Source organism: Glycine max, chromosome 13 (assembly GCF_000004515.6).
Source record: "Glycine max cultivar Williams 82 chromosome 13, Glycine_max_v4.0, whole genome shotgun sequence".
Taxonomy (NCBI): domain Eukaryota; kingdom Viridiplantae; phylum Streptophyta; class Magnoliopsida; order Fabales; family Fabaceae; genus Glycine; species Glycine max.
This window is the reverse complement of record NC_038249.2, coordinates 28,773,621-28,790,304: the sequence shown is the minus strand read 5'-3', so window position 1 is coordinate 28,790,304 and position 16,684 is coordinate 28,773,621. Positions and strand designations below refer to the sequence as shown.

Here is a 16,684-nt window from a genome sequence, read left to right as displayed (position 1 = left end):
CATAAAAAATATTACCAATAATAACAACAATAAATTTTTTTTAATAATAACTTAAATAAATTTTACCAAACATAACAACAAAAAAATAATTAAAAATAAAATAAAAAAAACATACGGATTGGTATTCTGTATGACCTATATGTATCAGTAATCCGTGTGGGTCATATGAATCGTCAATCTCTATGAATTTTTTTCCGCAAAATGCCATTTTTTCCGGTAGCACTTCATACGAAGAACAACAAAAATCATTCAACCCAATAACGAGAAATAATACAATCATTCAACAACATCAATATAGGAAATAATCATTCAAGACTTCAACAAAAACGACCACTTACCTCGAAAAAGATGACTCAACGAAAAAGAAGGAGAAGAACCAGTAAGAAGACGAATAACCACGAACCACCAACTGCAACAACCACAACCAAGGTGCGAGAACAATCAACCACAAGGAGAATGAAGAGGAATACAACAAACGAGAGCACGTAGGGAAGGAAGAAGCACAACACGAAGAGGAAGGAGTATACGCCGAGAGGAAGATGAAGGAAAACAGTAGCGACGTACGGACGGTAATCCAATTTATATTATTAGGATGAAGGACATTTTTGTTCTTTCATCTAGGGTCTTGGGTGTCCAAAGTAACACTCTTTTTTTAATGGGTTAAAGACAAATTGGATTGGATGACTTGTTTGATAGTCCTAATCATTTATGACTTTTGCAATGTAGAATTTTTTAGAACTCTAGTCTATATCCATGTTGGGACGTCAACATATAATTATCCACATGTTCAGACGTTTCACTAATCCTTGTGGATATGAAGAAAAAAAATCCAACTAAAATCATTATGAAAGAGATTCCCTTATGCTTTAATATGAGTAATAAAGGTATTATTTATCGTTAAATTAACTTTCCAACTTCTTTGTCTTACACTCTTATTAAGTTTTTGAATAAGCTGTTATTCGTTGAGGTTGTTTGTATTCTATATCACTGCATATATATTTAGTATTCACAAGTCCGTCAAAAAAAATTCACAAGTGTTTTTCGTGGTTTATAAGCGTTAATTAAAAACCTAATTAATTCATCTTTTTACTTTATGTTCGTTGACATCTTTTCAAATTAATAAAATATGAATTCTAACATGATATGAGATCAAGGTATTAAAAACTTAATTATCAAATTTAATAATTATCTAATCGAAAACTTAATCAAACTTAAAAGTATTTGTTTCAAATTTAAAACTTTGTTAATTGAACTATAAATAATTATTATTTTAAAAACTTTAAAATGGATATGGATTTCATAATAAAATTATTCAAGTTATAATAAAATGTAAATTTTAATAAAATATATTAAATTTAAAGTGTGGGTTATAGAATAATCACATCTATTTCTTTCAGCTCTTATTCTATGTAATAACTGCAAATTATCATCATGGGAAGCTTTTTATTTTCAATTTTTAGATTGCTTAGTATAAACATACCAACTTTCTTGTCTTCCTTCGTCTCGTTGTCTTTTATTATTTTTGATTAATTACTTTGAAAATGAGCACGCTTGAATTAACCTCACTGCCCTCGTCAACTACTCAATCAACAAAACATGCTAGCCATTTATTCCTCGACTTCAAATATTTGTCTTAAATTTAAACTTTATGCTTACTTTTTTTTTCTTTCTTATATTGTACGTTTATCTGTTAATTTCACATTTTTTTCTTTTTATATCACAACATCCTTCTTTATATCATATTGATAATAATAAATTAGCGAGTATTTGTTATTGTAGGTTGCTATATAAATAAATATCACAAGGAATTTAATCTGTCACTATTGGTGAAATTTCAAATTTCTATAAAAAAGAAATTTACATGCTTGTTTCTCAACAGATAAATTTCACATTTTAAGCTCACCAAGAATTTATGTGGATATATGAGTGAAGCGTGATTGTTAAATTAAAACTAGCCTTATTTATAGTCAATGAAAACTTAAACAGCTCTATATATTTTAATTTCATCAAATAATAATTATCAATTAACATAGTCTCCTAACTTTATTTTGGTGGCTGTCCATAAATTGAGAGAGACATTCCAACAACTTCATTTCAAGTGTTTTGCATTCATCTATCTGCATTTGTAGCTCTAATCTCTCCTTCTTTAGGTTCTTGTTCTCCTCCATAAGTAGTTGATGATGATCATTGTTTTCTTCCATGGAACTCGTTGCATTATTTTCCTCAGAAGAAGACTTTAGGTATGCAGGAAACACACTTGGCTCGCACTTTTTCCTCGTGATTTCGCCTAGTATGTGCCTGCAACCCCTCTGAAATTTCTCGTGCTTGAATTCCCATTTTTTGGAGGATATTTTCTTAAATCCCTGTTTTGTAATTTTGAAAAATCAGAAAAAGATAAACAAACACCAAACCAAACCAGCTAATACAAATATAAAGATCAACAACTTAATTTCTTTTCCTTGTGACAAATATATAAAGGAATTTTTAATTTTACTTTAATACATGTATAAAAATATTGCATACTTCCTAGTATTTTTGTTTAATAATTGGCTAATTTACGTTACACAGAATCCTGTCTCTTCACAAATATTACAATATATTATAAACATGTGAAATTTCCTAATTAATACTATAATTTATTGTTGAAGCTTGTCAGTATGATTTTGCAATTGTTTTTTTATAGACAGATTGCTATCTGGGTTTATATAACCTAAATTTAGATACCGTAAATAATTATATTATGATGGTTTGAAGTAAATTGGTACGACATTACGTAGAAGCATCACACGTTGAAACATATATAAAAATACTATTCAACGTCACCATGTTATTATATACACCAAACGGCTGCTCTATAATTTTTTTTGTCAAAGATAAGCTTTTGAAAATTCTTTAACCAAATGTACAGCATGTTATAATGTTCGCAATGAGCAAGGTTTTATTTATTTATTTTTAATTTTCAACTTAAGTGTGCTCCAAGTGTAGTAGTACAGCATGCGCGATACGACTATTTTGACTTTTAGTTTTAAAAAAAAATACTGATTTGACCATCATCTTATATATATATATATGTATACATTGACTTGAACTTCATTATTTGCACGTGGTTTGATTTGTTTTGCTTAACTATCATACTTCCTCGTAATAAAAAAGAAAAAACCACGATACTTCCTTTTCAATATAGAAATAGAACTCCTCGATCTAGTTTTGAAAGAAGAAAATGAGGAAGCTAGAGAGGCAAAAACAAAGAAAACAAGAGAGCAAACCAAAAAAGCAGAAGAAAAGCTCAAGCATCACTAAATATGACCTTTGATCAATTATTACATTAAGTTTTTTTTTTTTGTTCAATTATGATACTTCTTTTTCAATAGAGCTCCTCTAGCTAGCGCTCCTAGTTTTGAAGAATGTACAGGGGAATCTGGAGATAAAAAAAAAACTGAAAACCCAAAAGAACAACCAAAAAAGAAAGAAAAGAAAATAAAAAGTCAAAAAAATTGCTAAATATTAATATATTTTGTCTTTAACTCCACATATATATATATATATATATATATATATATATATATAGGTATCTTTTAAAAAGAAAACAATGGCTAATCTTTTCTTTATAAATGTTCCCCTTATGGTAAAATTAATTAAGCAAAACCAATTCAAGAAAGTTGATAAATAACTAACTTCAATGCAGAAAGGACATCCATTCGACAATAACTTCGCGTGTTATTATTGTAGTAAACAAGAATATTAATGCATCTTAATTAGTTCCACTTATAATTAAAGAAATAATCATTTTTTTCCTTCTGATTAACTTTCTAAATAGGCATGTTCATGCATGCATGCTACTAGCTAGCTAAGGTACTATATCTATAATTTACTTACATATGTATTCAATTGGCGAATGAAGCTAGAGAAGTTGTTGTGCTTGAAATATCTGGGCAAGGTGAGCTCAGAGAACTCAGCTGGGGACCACACAACAAAGCCAGTTCCTTCTGCATTCCACGACACAATTTTGGTGCTATCTTTTTCATTCTCACTTAATTCTTCCAACAATTCGTACGTTTTCAACAGAAACGGTGCAGGGCACCTTTGCCTTGGTGATTGCCCTGCATGACCACCAACTTTGCTGTTGTTGTTGTTGCCTAAACCAATGTTGAGCTCTAACACATTATAATTATCAGCCATGCTTGATAATTTAAAAGTACTCTCTAGCTGTTGCCTAAAAAGGTTCATATTCTACACACTTCTCTTTATATATATATATATATATATATATATATATATATATATATATATATATATATCACCTACCATACCACTTGGTAGTTAGCTAGGAACAACATACTCATGCCGTGGAAGCTGTGGACTATTTCCTTTTGTCTTCTTAATGATTTATTTTTCTCCTGCTTTCTTTTACTTTCTCTCGCACGTGAGAAAATAATTAATATTAAAATGAAGACATATATATTCTATCGATGTTCTTGTCTCATCCTAATAATTTGTCTTTTATAAATTACAAGTATTTTTTTATTAAAAATAATATTACTCAAATTAAATATGATTATCACAAGCATGCAGTAGAATTCATTTGAACAACTGAGTATTTAAAATTTAAATTTGATATCCCTAATTATATTGATTTAAGCATGTTATCTTTGCACATAATTTGGAAGAGTAATATGAATATTTTATGTTAGTCAGAGGAATTCTATGACTTTAATTACCATGTGATCGTGACCTACGTATAGCGTTCAATACTATTTTAAAAAGTTGTTCTTTATTGAAATACAGGGGCTGAGTCCAAAGAAAAAGAGGGAGATCGAAGAATGAATTAAGATATATATATATATATACAAGGGCTGACTAATTGGAAAATAAAAAAATAGTATTCAAAGGTTTGATGTAATATTCTCAATTTGTTTTCACGGGTACCTAAGAGCTAAATAGAATCTGCTTTTGATAGTTTTGTTTTTGTTTCCTGTATACATAAATTTTAGAATAAAACCGGATTTAAAAGTTTTAAACCCCTCTCACTTAAACTAAGACGTGTTGACAAAAGTTTGATAATTATACTGGCTCACAAAATATTCCAACATTGATAGTGAAAGTTTATCACACTGGCTCACAATATTCCAACATTGATAGTGAAAGTTTATCACACTGGCTCACAGCATATTCCAACGTATATTGATCATATATATACGAGTCGTGAACAATAAGGATCGTCTAATATAATTGGTAATTAGATTGTTGAATCCTTAAACATAGTAAAAATGGTTCAATTTCGTGGTTGTACATATAGAAAAAACTTTATTAGAAGAAATAGAATTTACTTTTAGATATGAAAATAATATTTTTTTTATGAAGAAATAAAACTTTTAAGAATTACAGAGTGATTAGTAAAATTCACTTACTCATAAAAGTTACAAACTTTAATTATTGAATCTATAATTTTTATTCCCCAGCTTCTATTTTTTATTGTCTATATGTTCTGTAGTTTTAAAAAAAGATAATATGGTACCTTCTCTTTTAGAGTGAATACTAAAGCAAATATATATTGCTTTTGAATTTTAATGTAAGGAAATATAAGTAATAATATCCCTTTTTAATAATAGTTTAAAATTGGATTGATAATTAAATTGGTAAAGCTACTTCTTTAAAGTTTTATAATTCAATCATGATCTACACAAAAAGAGTACTAAAACAACAAATAAATCAAATTATCAAATATATGTCAAAAATTAAAGACGTGTGGTAAGTACAAGGGACGGGAAAATGTATATTTATATAAACACACGTGGTATATTAATTAGTGGTAGAATGGTTACTACGTAAAATATCTTATTGCCAATTTTTCTATATTCAACCAACATTTTGGACCGGACTGTTCTATATTCCATACGAAGTATGATATTTTATTTTGTCACAACTCTGGCAAATTACGTTTCGTTTCGGGAAGCTGCAAATTTTCGTTTAGATAAATTCAATCCAATACAAATAATAAAAAAAAATCCTTTTTTATGTCAATTTTCAAAATTTTCATTTTGTATGGTGTAATTGGCTAATTCGACTTGATTTTAAAAATAAGAGCGAATCAAATTTGCACTTTTGAGTTTTTTTATTCAAATTACACATAACACAACTAACACGTTATTAATTCCTACATTAACTCCTTTTATGTGTGAAAATGTTGCAACACTCCCTCCTTATGAATGTTACACCAATATCCCTTTTTAATGTTTAAAAATATCACATTAACACGTTATTATATATTATACTAACATTGTCTGCAAAGAAAGATGCTATAATGGTTAAAAAAGTAGAAAAAGTGTATGTAATTTTGCAAAATTTTGGGAGTATTGGTTATAATTTACTCTAAAAATAATACTCACTGCAACAAATCTGTTAAATAATAGAGGTTATTTTTTCGTTTAGTGGAGGTTTTTATCCTCCGCAAAATAAATTACGGAGGTTTTTCCGCGGTTATATTCGCCACAAACAATTAGCGGCGGTTCTGTAGAGGTTTATTGGAAGAGGTTTTTATACCTACACTAAATATGAAGGTTTTTTGTAAGAGATTTTAAACCTATGCTAAATGCAGAGGTTTATTAAAAGAGGTTTTAAAACTATACTATGAAGGGTTTTTTTTTAAATCATGCTAACAATAGATGTTTTACAATTGATTTCTAATTCTCCTCATTTTCTTGTATATAATGATTTTGTATACTCATTTTAGTTTCATAATCTACATGTATTACAATTTTTCATTTTCTTATGATATCGATAAAAAAAATGTAATAAAAAAACTCATAATGAGGACGTAGAAATTATATTTCAATAACCAAAATAATAACATATAGTTCAAAGATTTATAATTCAAATTTCTATTGTAAATCAAAGTATGACATAAAATCCATAACAAAGTAATATTAGTCTTGTACTAAACTTTAAATCCAAAATACATTATAAGCAAACTAAGGGTTGCTAGCACCGGAAAATCCTTTTGCATCCAAAGGTGTATTAGGAACACTTGAAGCATCATTTGGCTGAAATAAGAAAAGAAAAACACTTAGTCACATATACTATATACAAGGGTGTATCACACATACTAAATCATAATGACCATCAATAAAAATAATCAATTCTAAACAATTGTTTTAATATTCTAAACTTATGCATGATTATTACCTTGGTCATGTATGTTTACTTAAAGACCTAACTTGAGATAAAGAGTATTAAGAACTAGCCAAAATGAATAAAATTCTACCTTAATATTGTTGATTAACTATAAAATCTACTTACAAAACTGTAAATTAATTAACTTAATAAACACACGTACCAATTACAAAATATATTTCCTTACTAATATGCGTGAATAAATTAATAAACTATAGACGTATGTAAAACAGTTTTAAGAGTACATTGTGTATTATACTAACAAGTTTTAGGATACCAACAACATCAAGAGGAGAAACTTCAGATTCATCAACTATGCTTTGAGTCAATCCTACTTCAATTTGTTCCTGCAAACATGTAATAAAATGAAATATAAAAGTTTTAAGATTAAGCAGAATCCTTGAAAACAATGTTACTAAAGAAAAACATACCGCTATAGTCTTTGCCGCTTCATTTACAAATGATCCATCTTTCCTTTTATGAGTTTCAATATATAATTGTCCACAACTTGCTAGCTTCCCAGTTTCTAACAACTAAGATAAATAAAGAGTAAGTAAACATTGAACTTCTTTAATTAGTAAAAGTTAACATTTATTGTCATTACCAACTCATTTCTTCTTCTAGGATTAGCTTTGGATCCACCGGTGTGTGGAATAACTTGTTTGCTTCAAATTTCTTTATTTCTCCTACAAAGTTCCTATATGCAAAGCAATTTCAAGTTTACAACTTGTAATAATAATCATATAATTAGCTATAAAAACAATTCAATAATTAAAACAATCTAATTAGAACAAGATAATAATTTGTATAAAATAAGTCATTGAATAATATTATTTAAAATATAATTTACATTAATAAAAAAAGCTTAATTTTTCTAAGGGTTCACACTCAACACAAGAACACATCAATTTCACAGCAATTTCTCATTAGGACATCGACTGATTCATCAAACATATATAATTTCACAGCAATTATAAGGATAAAATGAAAATTACAAAAACACCCCAAAACCCATTTCAATTGATATCTCTAAGAATCCCTATACATGTTCTCACTAATCCCTAATTGTGAATAACTCATCCCTTACCTGGGTGTCTTCAGCCAACGATAACAGCATCTCTAGTAGTTCCCTGAGATTCATCCAATTTTTTTCTCTAATTGCTCCGATAGAGTCCCCAAACGTCAGAGAGAGACAGAGAAGAGATTGAAGTCTCCGCTTGTACTGTCTTGATGCGATTCATTTTTCTCTCTCCGTGACTATTATCTCGCAAATCCCAACGGTGAAGGTGTGCGTAACTGAAACAGGAACCACATATCAAAATTTCATGAAAATCTAACGGTTAACGAAACCTGGATCGTAGTTTTATTGAGACCGTTTTGAGTTTCTGCAGAAAAGAAAAAAGGCTACGATGCGAAAAGTATTTCTCTTAGCTCAGACATTGTATCGAAATTCCCAACGGTGAGAATGCTCGAAATTGGGTTGTGAACATGCTTTTTAAATTTCACGACGATCCAACGGTGAATGAATCCGAGATCGTCATATTTCTGAGACAGATTTGGTGAAAAAAGAGAGGGTTTTGAGAGGAGAAGGGGAAAAACGAAAATGAGGAAAAGAGGAGGCACCTGACTTAACATCGCTATTTATATCTAGGGTACTCAGCCTATTATTTACTCTATGTTTATTTATTTATACTAAAAAGCTTTATAAATTTATTTATGAAAAAAATGGGATGTGAGGGAGAGTTAGAGAGGGAAATTGGGATTTTGTGATTTTTTTGAGAGGGAAATTGGGATTTTGTGATTTTTTTAAGAGGGAATTTTTTTTTTGCCGGAAAAAAACATGATTTATTTTGTTTTAAAGAGAAAAGAGTGGAAAAATAATATTTAATTAGCAGAGGTTATAAACCTCCACAAGCACAAAAAATGGTAGTTTTTAATAAATTAAGGAGGTTTCTAAAACCTCCACAAAATAAGCACAAAAAATGATAGTTTTTAATAAATTAAGGAGATTTCTAAAACCTCCCCAAATTACCTTCATTATTTAACATTTTTTTTTGTAGTCATGTTATGTAATGTGTTCTTTCTTTTTATGAATTCTCTCTAAATCTCATTAACTAGTTTAACTTTATTTTTTAATCAAATTCATATAAAAAACATTTAATAAAAAAATATATTTTAAAACAATAATTTAATTAAAAATTATATATAGACTAATTTCTGTTTGATTCGGTGTAAAAATATTATACTACTATATATATAATATGTGTAAGCACAATGGGAGTTTTAAAAAACTAATCTCGATTGTATAATTAAAAATATCATTAAAATTGTCCTAAACATACGTATAATTATATTCTTCTGTCTTTGACTAGAGACCTCTCAAGAAAAGGTATTCGTTTTAGATAAAAAAAAATACTGATTGTAAAAGTTCATCGAAGCCTGAGCCGTCGCATGGAAGAACCTAGCAAACCTTTATTTTTTATATATAAAAAAGAACCTGACAAACTTTATGACCGGCAGCTGGAGTGTACTCTTGTTATTATTCAAAAATAAATGCTAATCAGTATTTTTAAGATATAATTTTTTTTTAGTTTTTTAATCAATATTTTAGCAGCATTAGTTAGCAAGACGTAAAGATGCTTATTTAAATTCATGATGTAATTAATCATTTGGGCCTCTCCAACTTTACAATTTGCTGGCAACCACAAAAAGAAAAAGGTTCTTCTAATCTTCCATGTTTTTTTCTCATACTATAAAACTAGGGTTTTAAGCTCCCATGCATGCACATAAGTCACAGATAATCTCGGGCGGCGCTATTAAATGATCAGTAGTTATGACTATTCAAGGCTGTTTACCTATCTAATTTAAGCAATTAAAAACTCTCAAACTAATGGGCGATTTCGGGTTGTTAAATGTTCAAACTTAAAATAATTTTAAATCTTATAATATAAGTGATGAGTTTAGGCTTAATTTTTTTTATTCTTACAATTTAATATTTTTTTTATTTTCATCTTTAAAAAAATTGTTTATCCTTATAAAATGTAATTTTTATTTTATTTTTCTTCCTTTATACATCTTAGATACAACACTTTAAAGAGAGAAAAAATTATTATTTAAAGTGTTTTAAGAATGAAAAATAAAATAAACATATTTTGTAAAGAAAAATAAATAAATAAAATATTAAATTAAATGAAAAAATATATATTTAAGCCATGAATTTAACTCAATCTTACAAATTAACTTGTAAGTGAAAGTTATCATCCACATATACTACCTCAACCTCAAATAATACAAGAAAAAAAATGAATTCATGCTAACTAAGAAATTAATTAGTTAATCACATTTAATTACATCAATCTTAATATTAAAAATTAATTTTTGTTTTTAACTTATCTTTCATTAGAATTTCACTCCGTTAATGGTAGTTTATGATTTATGTAAATAAATTAAAAACAAAGATAATTTATGATTAGTTAATAGAGTTAATTATGTTTTAGTCCTTCAATTTTTATTTTTTTTTATCTTTGAACAAAATTTTGATCACTAGTCCCTAAATTTTTGTTCTACCGTTAAATATCATCATTAAATGATAATATATCGATAATTTTATTATTATTATTATTATTATTATTATTATTATTATTATTATTTTATTATGTTTAACGGTAATTAATTTTTTGACCATTAAAAACCACAAAAAAATTCCTCATACCGGTCGAAGTAATTAATTCCGCGTCGTTAAGACGTAATATTAACAGTCTAACAGATTACTAACATCCTTGTCTTCTCAAAGTCAATAATCCTTTACTTTACGAGAGATTTTAGGAATAAAGAGATGACGAAACCCATTAAAGTAGCTGGCAGCCTCAATTGAATGCTTTAATGTTGGGGTAACGTTTAGGTGTCTACTATAATGTGCAAACCTTGAATAATGTCCCTCAGAGAACTCAATGTCAAAGGACAATGCATGTTAAATCATTTACTTTATTTCAAAATTTAATTATACAGACAGTTTTCCAATTGTTTTAATGAAAAGCAAACATTTATAATTATGTAGCTAACAAAATTAAAAACTAAAAACAGTTCATGTTTTGTTTAAACATTAAAGTAATAGCAGAAAAAATATTTGAAAATATAAGATGAGTTAAATGATTAAAGAAAAATAAAAAATAATTATCGGTTCAATATCCTGTGAAGAATAAATTAATAATTAATATTTTTTGATAAAAATATAATTAATACATTATTTCTTGCTCTGTTGTGTGTGTATATATAAGAAAGTATCAAGAATTCTTGTTATTGAGTATTATAAATAAATAATTATATTATATTTGAATGGATGGTGAGGATTAAAAGATAAATGCAAATAACTCTTAAGTTTTCATGTGACCACTAAATTTTAATATTGATAAATTTTTTTTATGGTTAAGTGATCACCCAAAGTAGTTTTCATTTCCTATATAGTAACCAATTAGTATTTTCACTTAATAACAAGAGTTTGCTGGCTGGGGATGATAATTAAAAGGGAATACTGCTGTTTGGAGAAATGGTATGGTTGGACTAAAAATTAATCTAGTTCTGTCTACTTCTGTTAGTAGTATTCAGCCAATAACTGCATGTTCAACATAGTTAACATCAAACAGTTGACAAATGAATCTAGTAGATTCAAGAAAAGTTTAAGACTAAAATTAATGAACCATATTTAATTTGTTGAATGAAATTGAAATTATATATAAATGAGAAACGAAGAGTACATTATATATCTTGATGGAATTTTTATTAATGTTATATAGCATCTATCGTCGTTAATAATCACTAAGAACCTGAAGAAATATAAATTAAAGGACAGGATTTTGACATTGTTTCACATGTACTGTTACAATTACTTTTCAACGAAAATATAACACGTTTAATAAATATTATACATATTATATTTTAAACGGGAGAAAAAGTACAAAAATGCTCGCATAAAGAGCACCTAGGTCTTATCCACCAACGAAAATATTCTTAGATCGACGTTCAAATTACACTAGCTAAGGTGCATTATTTACATTATATATATATATCTCAGGAAGAGTCATATTCCAAATTTAATAGATGTATTTCATTTTCATTGATCTCTATATTTGAGATTCTGCTGTGCTGAGTTAGACTCTCTTGCCAACTTCCTGTGGTATTGAAAGTTCCTATTGGTTCTCAACAATTGGCATGTCTTATGTCAATAGTGGAAGTTTTTTTTTAACAGAAAGCATATATTGATTAAGATAGCATAACAGAAGCCACAAGTAGTGACTACTACGTACCATGCAGATAGTATACAAAGTTCTGTTGTATAAAAACAATCCGAGAGTTTGGCGCAAAAATCACATACACATACATAGGTTAGATTATTTTTTTAGATGTGCATTTCTGATGAAGATTCAATATATAAACTATTATTCATGGTGCAATTAATGGGAATGGATCTTCTTCTGTGGTAAGAAGCATAATGGTTCCGTATATTATTAAGATTAAGATTAAGATATGTATCACGTACGCACCTATAATTATATGAAATGTGCTAAGAATTCTAATAATTAACTTCACGCGTACCGATGATCAACAATTCTAAAGAAGGTGCACCTTCCACGGTTTCCAGTTCTGTTGGAAATAAATTTAACAGTTATTGATATTGATATATGTAGAGTGTAAAAATGAAGAGTAACATACATGAATTATTTTAAAATTTTGAATATTCTAAAAATATCTTTTTTTTCCTCTTCCTATCATATTATAAACACTATTGTATTTATATTTTCTTTCTTTCTCTATTTAGTTGTTAAATAACATATAAAGTGTTTTATCAAACATTTTCTAAAAATAAAATTAAGTGATGTCAACTAAAGGATCCTCTCATGTGAACTTTTCACTCAAATTTTTCTCATGTTAAAATTTCAATCATCAAAACTTTATGTCTTCATTTTTTAGGTTGGAGTCATCCATCTCTAAAGATTCCAACAACATGACACCTATATCTTGCATGTTGTTTTCCTCCACATCCTATGATCAAGAGTTTCCATCTCTTGAAAAAAAGATAGATTTAGTGACAAAAGTTTCAACCAAGCCCTACATAATTCCGACAGAAGTAGGGCCAGAAGGAAAGCTCATAAATCCTAGTCAGGCCGAAGAAGTCTTAAACTGACACACAGATAATGTCAGAGCTCAAAATCATCTCTTGAAAAAGATAGATGAGAAAATTGACAAGATATGTACCCAAGTGAGTACAAATGATGAGAAGCTACAATATTTGTCCGAGATGATGAAAAAGCAATACCATCAACTTTCCAAAGAAATTGTTCATCTTGAAGAAGAATGGAGAAAGACTACTTTTGGGGCAGCATCTCATGCCAAATGAAGAGAAATAAGGAGGCTTAAAGCTCAAGTCCAGGATCTAGATCGATACATAAAGTCAAAGATGACAAGAAAACAAAAGTTTGTCTTAGATCCGTATCCCTTTTTAACCCCTCCTTCTCCCACTTTCTATTTTCCATTTCCAAATCTTCCAAATTATTTCTTTCCCAAAGCTAGCCAACCTTGATCTTTGCCCACAGCTTCAGCTTATAAGAAAAAATCAGAACCTCCAAAGAAAGAATCTACAAAGAGGATCAGTCCTCTGTGTAAACGGATCCTCTATAAAGTGGTGTAAAGTAAAATAATGAGGTATTGTGTTCATCAAAGAAAAAATGTTTGAATTGGTGTGAAATTGGTTTAGATATATTAAATAAAGTTTTACATTTGAATTTTATTATGAACAAGAAAAGAAATTCTACTAAAATTAATTTTAGGCAAATAAAAATTTGCCATCAACAAAAGTTAATGATATTTTATACCAATGTTAAGTAATAAAATAACAGATAAATTAAATATCAATTGATTACTGAAAATTAATATATTATTATTATTAAGTCATAGTATATATCATAGCATGACTGCTACACTGGCTTACATATTCATTAACACATGCAAGCGGGAGTGATCACTGTATATATCAGCTCCTAACTATATATATATATATATATATGCATGTGTATAACTGTATATATCAGCTCCTCCCCGTTACTTCTTCTGATTTTCACTGCTTTCACATAAGAGACAATAAAGTCAAGATATATAATGATATGAAACGTGAATATATGCATAATACCACGCATATTCATGATCTGCACACATACAGATAACAAGAAGATTGAAAACAAGTATATATAACACTTACCAGTCTTTTTTCTTGCCATGATCCTTTGCAAGACCAACAGTTGCCGCAGTACCTACAGCAACTTGTGATCCTCCAAATACTACTGCAAGTGCTAACGGAATCAGCGGCAGCACCATATGCATGGTTGATGATTTAATTTGGAGAAGCCTATATATATAACTAAGGTTGTTGTTTTTAATTGTAACACGCACGAAGTTCGCGTTGTATAATATAATTATGCTTATGGGCACGGATCTTCTCCCATGGCCATTTTAGTGTATAGCGGCGCCTATTATTTATAAGCTTTAACCTACATCTTATCTCATCTTATGCTAAGTTAAAAAGAATAAGAAAAATGCTAGTAATATTATCTCTTCACCCTCTTTTTTTTTTAAAATATTCTCTTTGTGATAAATTGAAATTTATTAGAAATTAAAAGAGAATTATTAAATGATAAGTGAAATTACTTGGACGTTGTGTCAGCAACTTTTGGTATAATAGCAATTTTAATAATAGCATATCATATTTTAATATTTTATAATATTTACAATATTTTTAACTTTATATTTGAAAATATAATCGAATTTTTATTTTAATAATATTATTTTGATAGGATAGTATTATTATTATTTCAATTACATTTTAAATTATTTAATACTTTCAATTGTAAATATTGTTTTATTTTTTATTTTTATTATTTCAATACGGAGTAATTATTTATAACCCTTAATTAGCTTGCATCTGAAGCTTTAAATTAGAGTAACCATACTCTATTTCTAGTGGTTGTTATCTTCATGTGTGAACTTCTTTAATATGGATTCTCGATTGGTTTAATATTCTTGTCCGAAAATTAATATTCCTAGAAGAATAAAGAGTTGCTCAATTTATCAACGTACTGTTCAAACTATGTACCGGATGTGTTTAATACACAAAGTCACAAACAATTTATATATTCGATCGAATGTGTTTGTTCCGAGAATCGATAGGCTTTTTACTTTAAATAAATGTGAACTTGGTTATTACATATTCCAGAATTAGATGGAATTGAAAACCTTCATATTATCTTTGTTAATTATGTTTATGTGATTTTTATTTTTATTTGAGTTGAATATTATAATATATTTCTATACTATTTTTTCTTATCTAAATGACATTAATTTAGTTCTATTTTTCTGATAATATTATTACGATAGTAGTTTTAATATTATATCATATTTTATATTTATTATAATGTTAACAATATTTTTTGTTCTACATTTAAAAATTGTATTATTAATTGTCCTAGTAAGATTATTTTGATAGAATTTATTATTTCAATTACATTTTAAATTATTTAATATTTTCAATTGTAAATGTTGTTTTATTTTTCATTTTTATTCTTCCAGTACGGAGTTCGCTTTGTACGACTGGGATATATTGGGGTATATTATTACTTATAAGCCTTAGCTTACATATGAAGCTTAAAAGAATTAATAACTATAATTCTAGTGTTTGTTATCTTCAAATGTGAACATCTTTAATATGGATTCTCCATTAGTAAATTTTTTTCCCAGAATTGTCAGAAACTTAATACTCCTAGATAAAAGTATCTCATCCAGCAAAAGAAAGAAGATAAACGTCTCACAATTTATCAAAAATTGCTCAAATTATGTACAGGATCGCTATGTGTTTAATACCCCAAAAAATTATATATTCGACCATGGATAGCTTTTACTGTAAATGTGAACTTGGTTATTATATATTCCTGAATTAGATACTCGTGTTAAAATATTTTAAATGTTTATAGGTTGGTTTTCAAGGACGAAAAATCTACTAATCAGCTTCTTAGACTACCATTCTTTTAAAGCAGTCAGAATATAAATCCCGTCCAATTCTACCTAATTTGGTTGTATTCAATCAATTATTTTATTTTTATTAGAATTTTGCTCTTGTTAATACTACCTCTAAAGAAATAATTGTTACTATCTTAAAATTAAAGAGACTTATTTGACAAAGAGTTAAGATTAATTATTCTCACCATGATAACATTTCAGTATAAATTTTATAATAAAAAGTAATTTAAATACATATGTTTATTACTTGTAAAAGCTAATACAGTACTTATAAGTTATATATATCGCCGTGAATTCCTAAACTTTTTTAATATATAAATTTATTAAAGTTCTTTTTTTTTTCTTCATAAAATTGCATCAAATGCAAGTCTAAACAAAATCTATTGAAATACAACACAAATTCATGTTGTAAATATAATTCGAAGTTATTTTCCATTTCAAATTTCTAAAC

General features: G+C 27.7%; 1 protein-coding gene and 1 long non-coding RNA gene across 2 annotated transcripts; both read right to left on the bottom strand.

Annotated features, from left to right (window-relative positions):
• Positions 1–1,863: 1,863 nt before the first annotated feature.
• On the bottom strand, positions 1,864–4,222 carry HSF-27 (heat stress transcription factor 27). Its single transcript, NM_001353461.1, has 2 exons — positions 3,877–4,222; positions 1,864–2,363 (listed from the first exon to the last, which is right to left on the bottom strand). The coding sequence occupies exons 1-2, from the start codon at positions 4,177–4,179 to the stop codon at positions 2,025–2,027; spliced, it is 642 nt and encodes a 213-aa protein (NP_001340390.1). The 5' UTR covers positions 4,180–4,222; the 3' UTR covers positions 1,864–2,024.
• A 9,861-nt stretch (positions 4,223–14,083) lies between these two features.
• Positions 14,084–14,693, bottom strand: LOC106795674 (uncharacterized). The gene is made up of 2 exons (XR_001384364.2): positions 14,423–14,693; positions 14,084–14,284 (listed from the first exon to the last, which is right to left on the bottom strand). It is a non-coding gene; the product is annotated as an uncharacterized lncRNA (long non-coding RNA).
• Between the last annotated feature and the right edge of the window lie 1,991 nt (positions 14,694–16,684).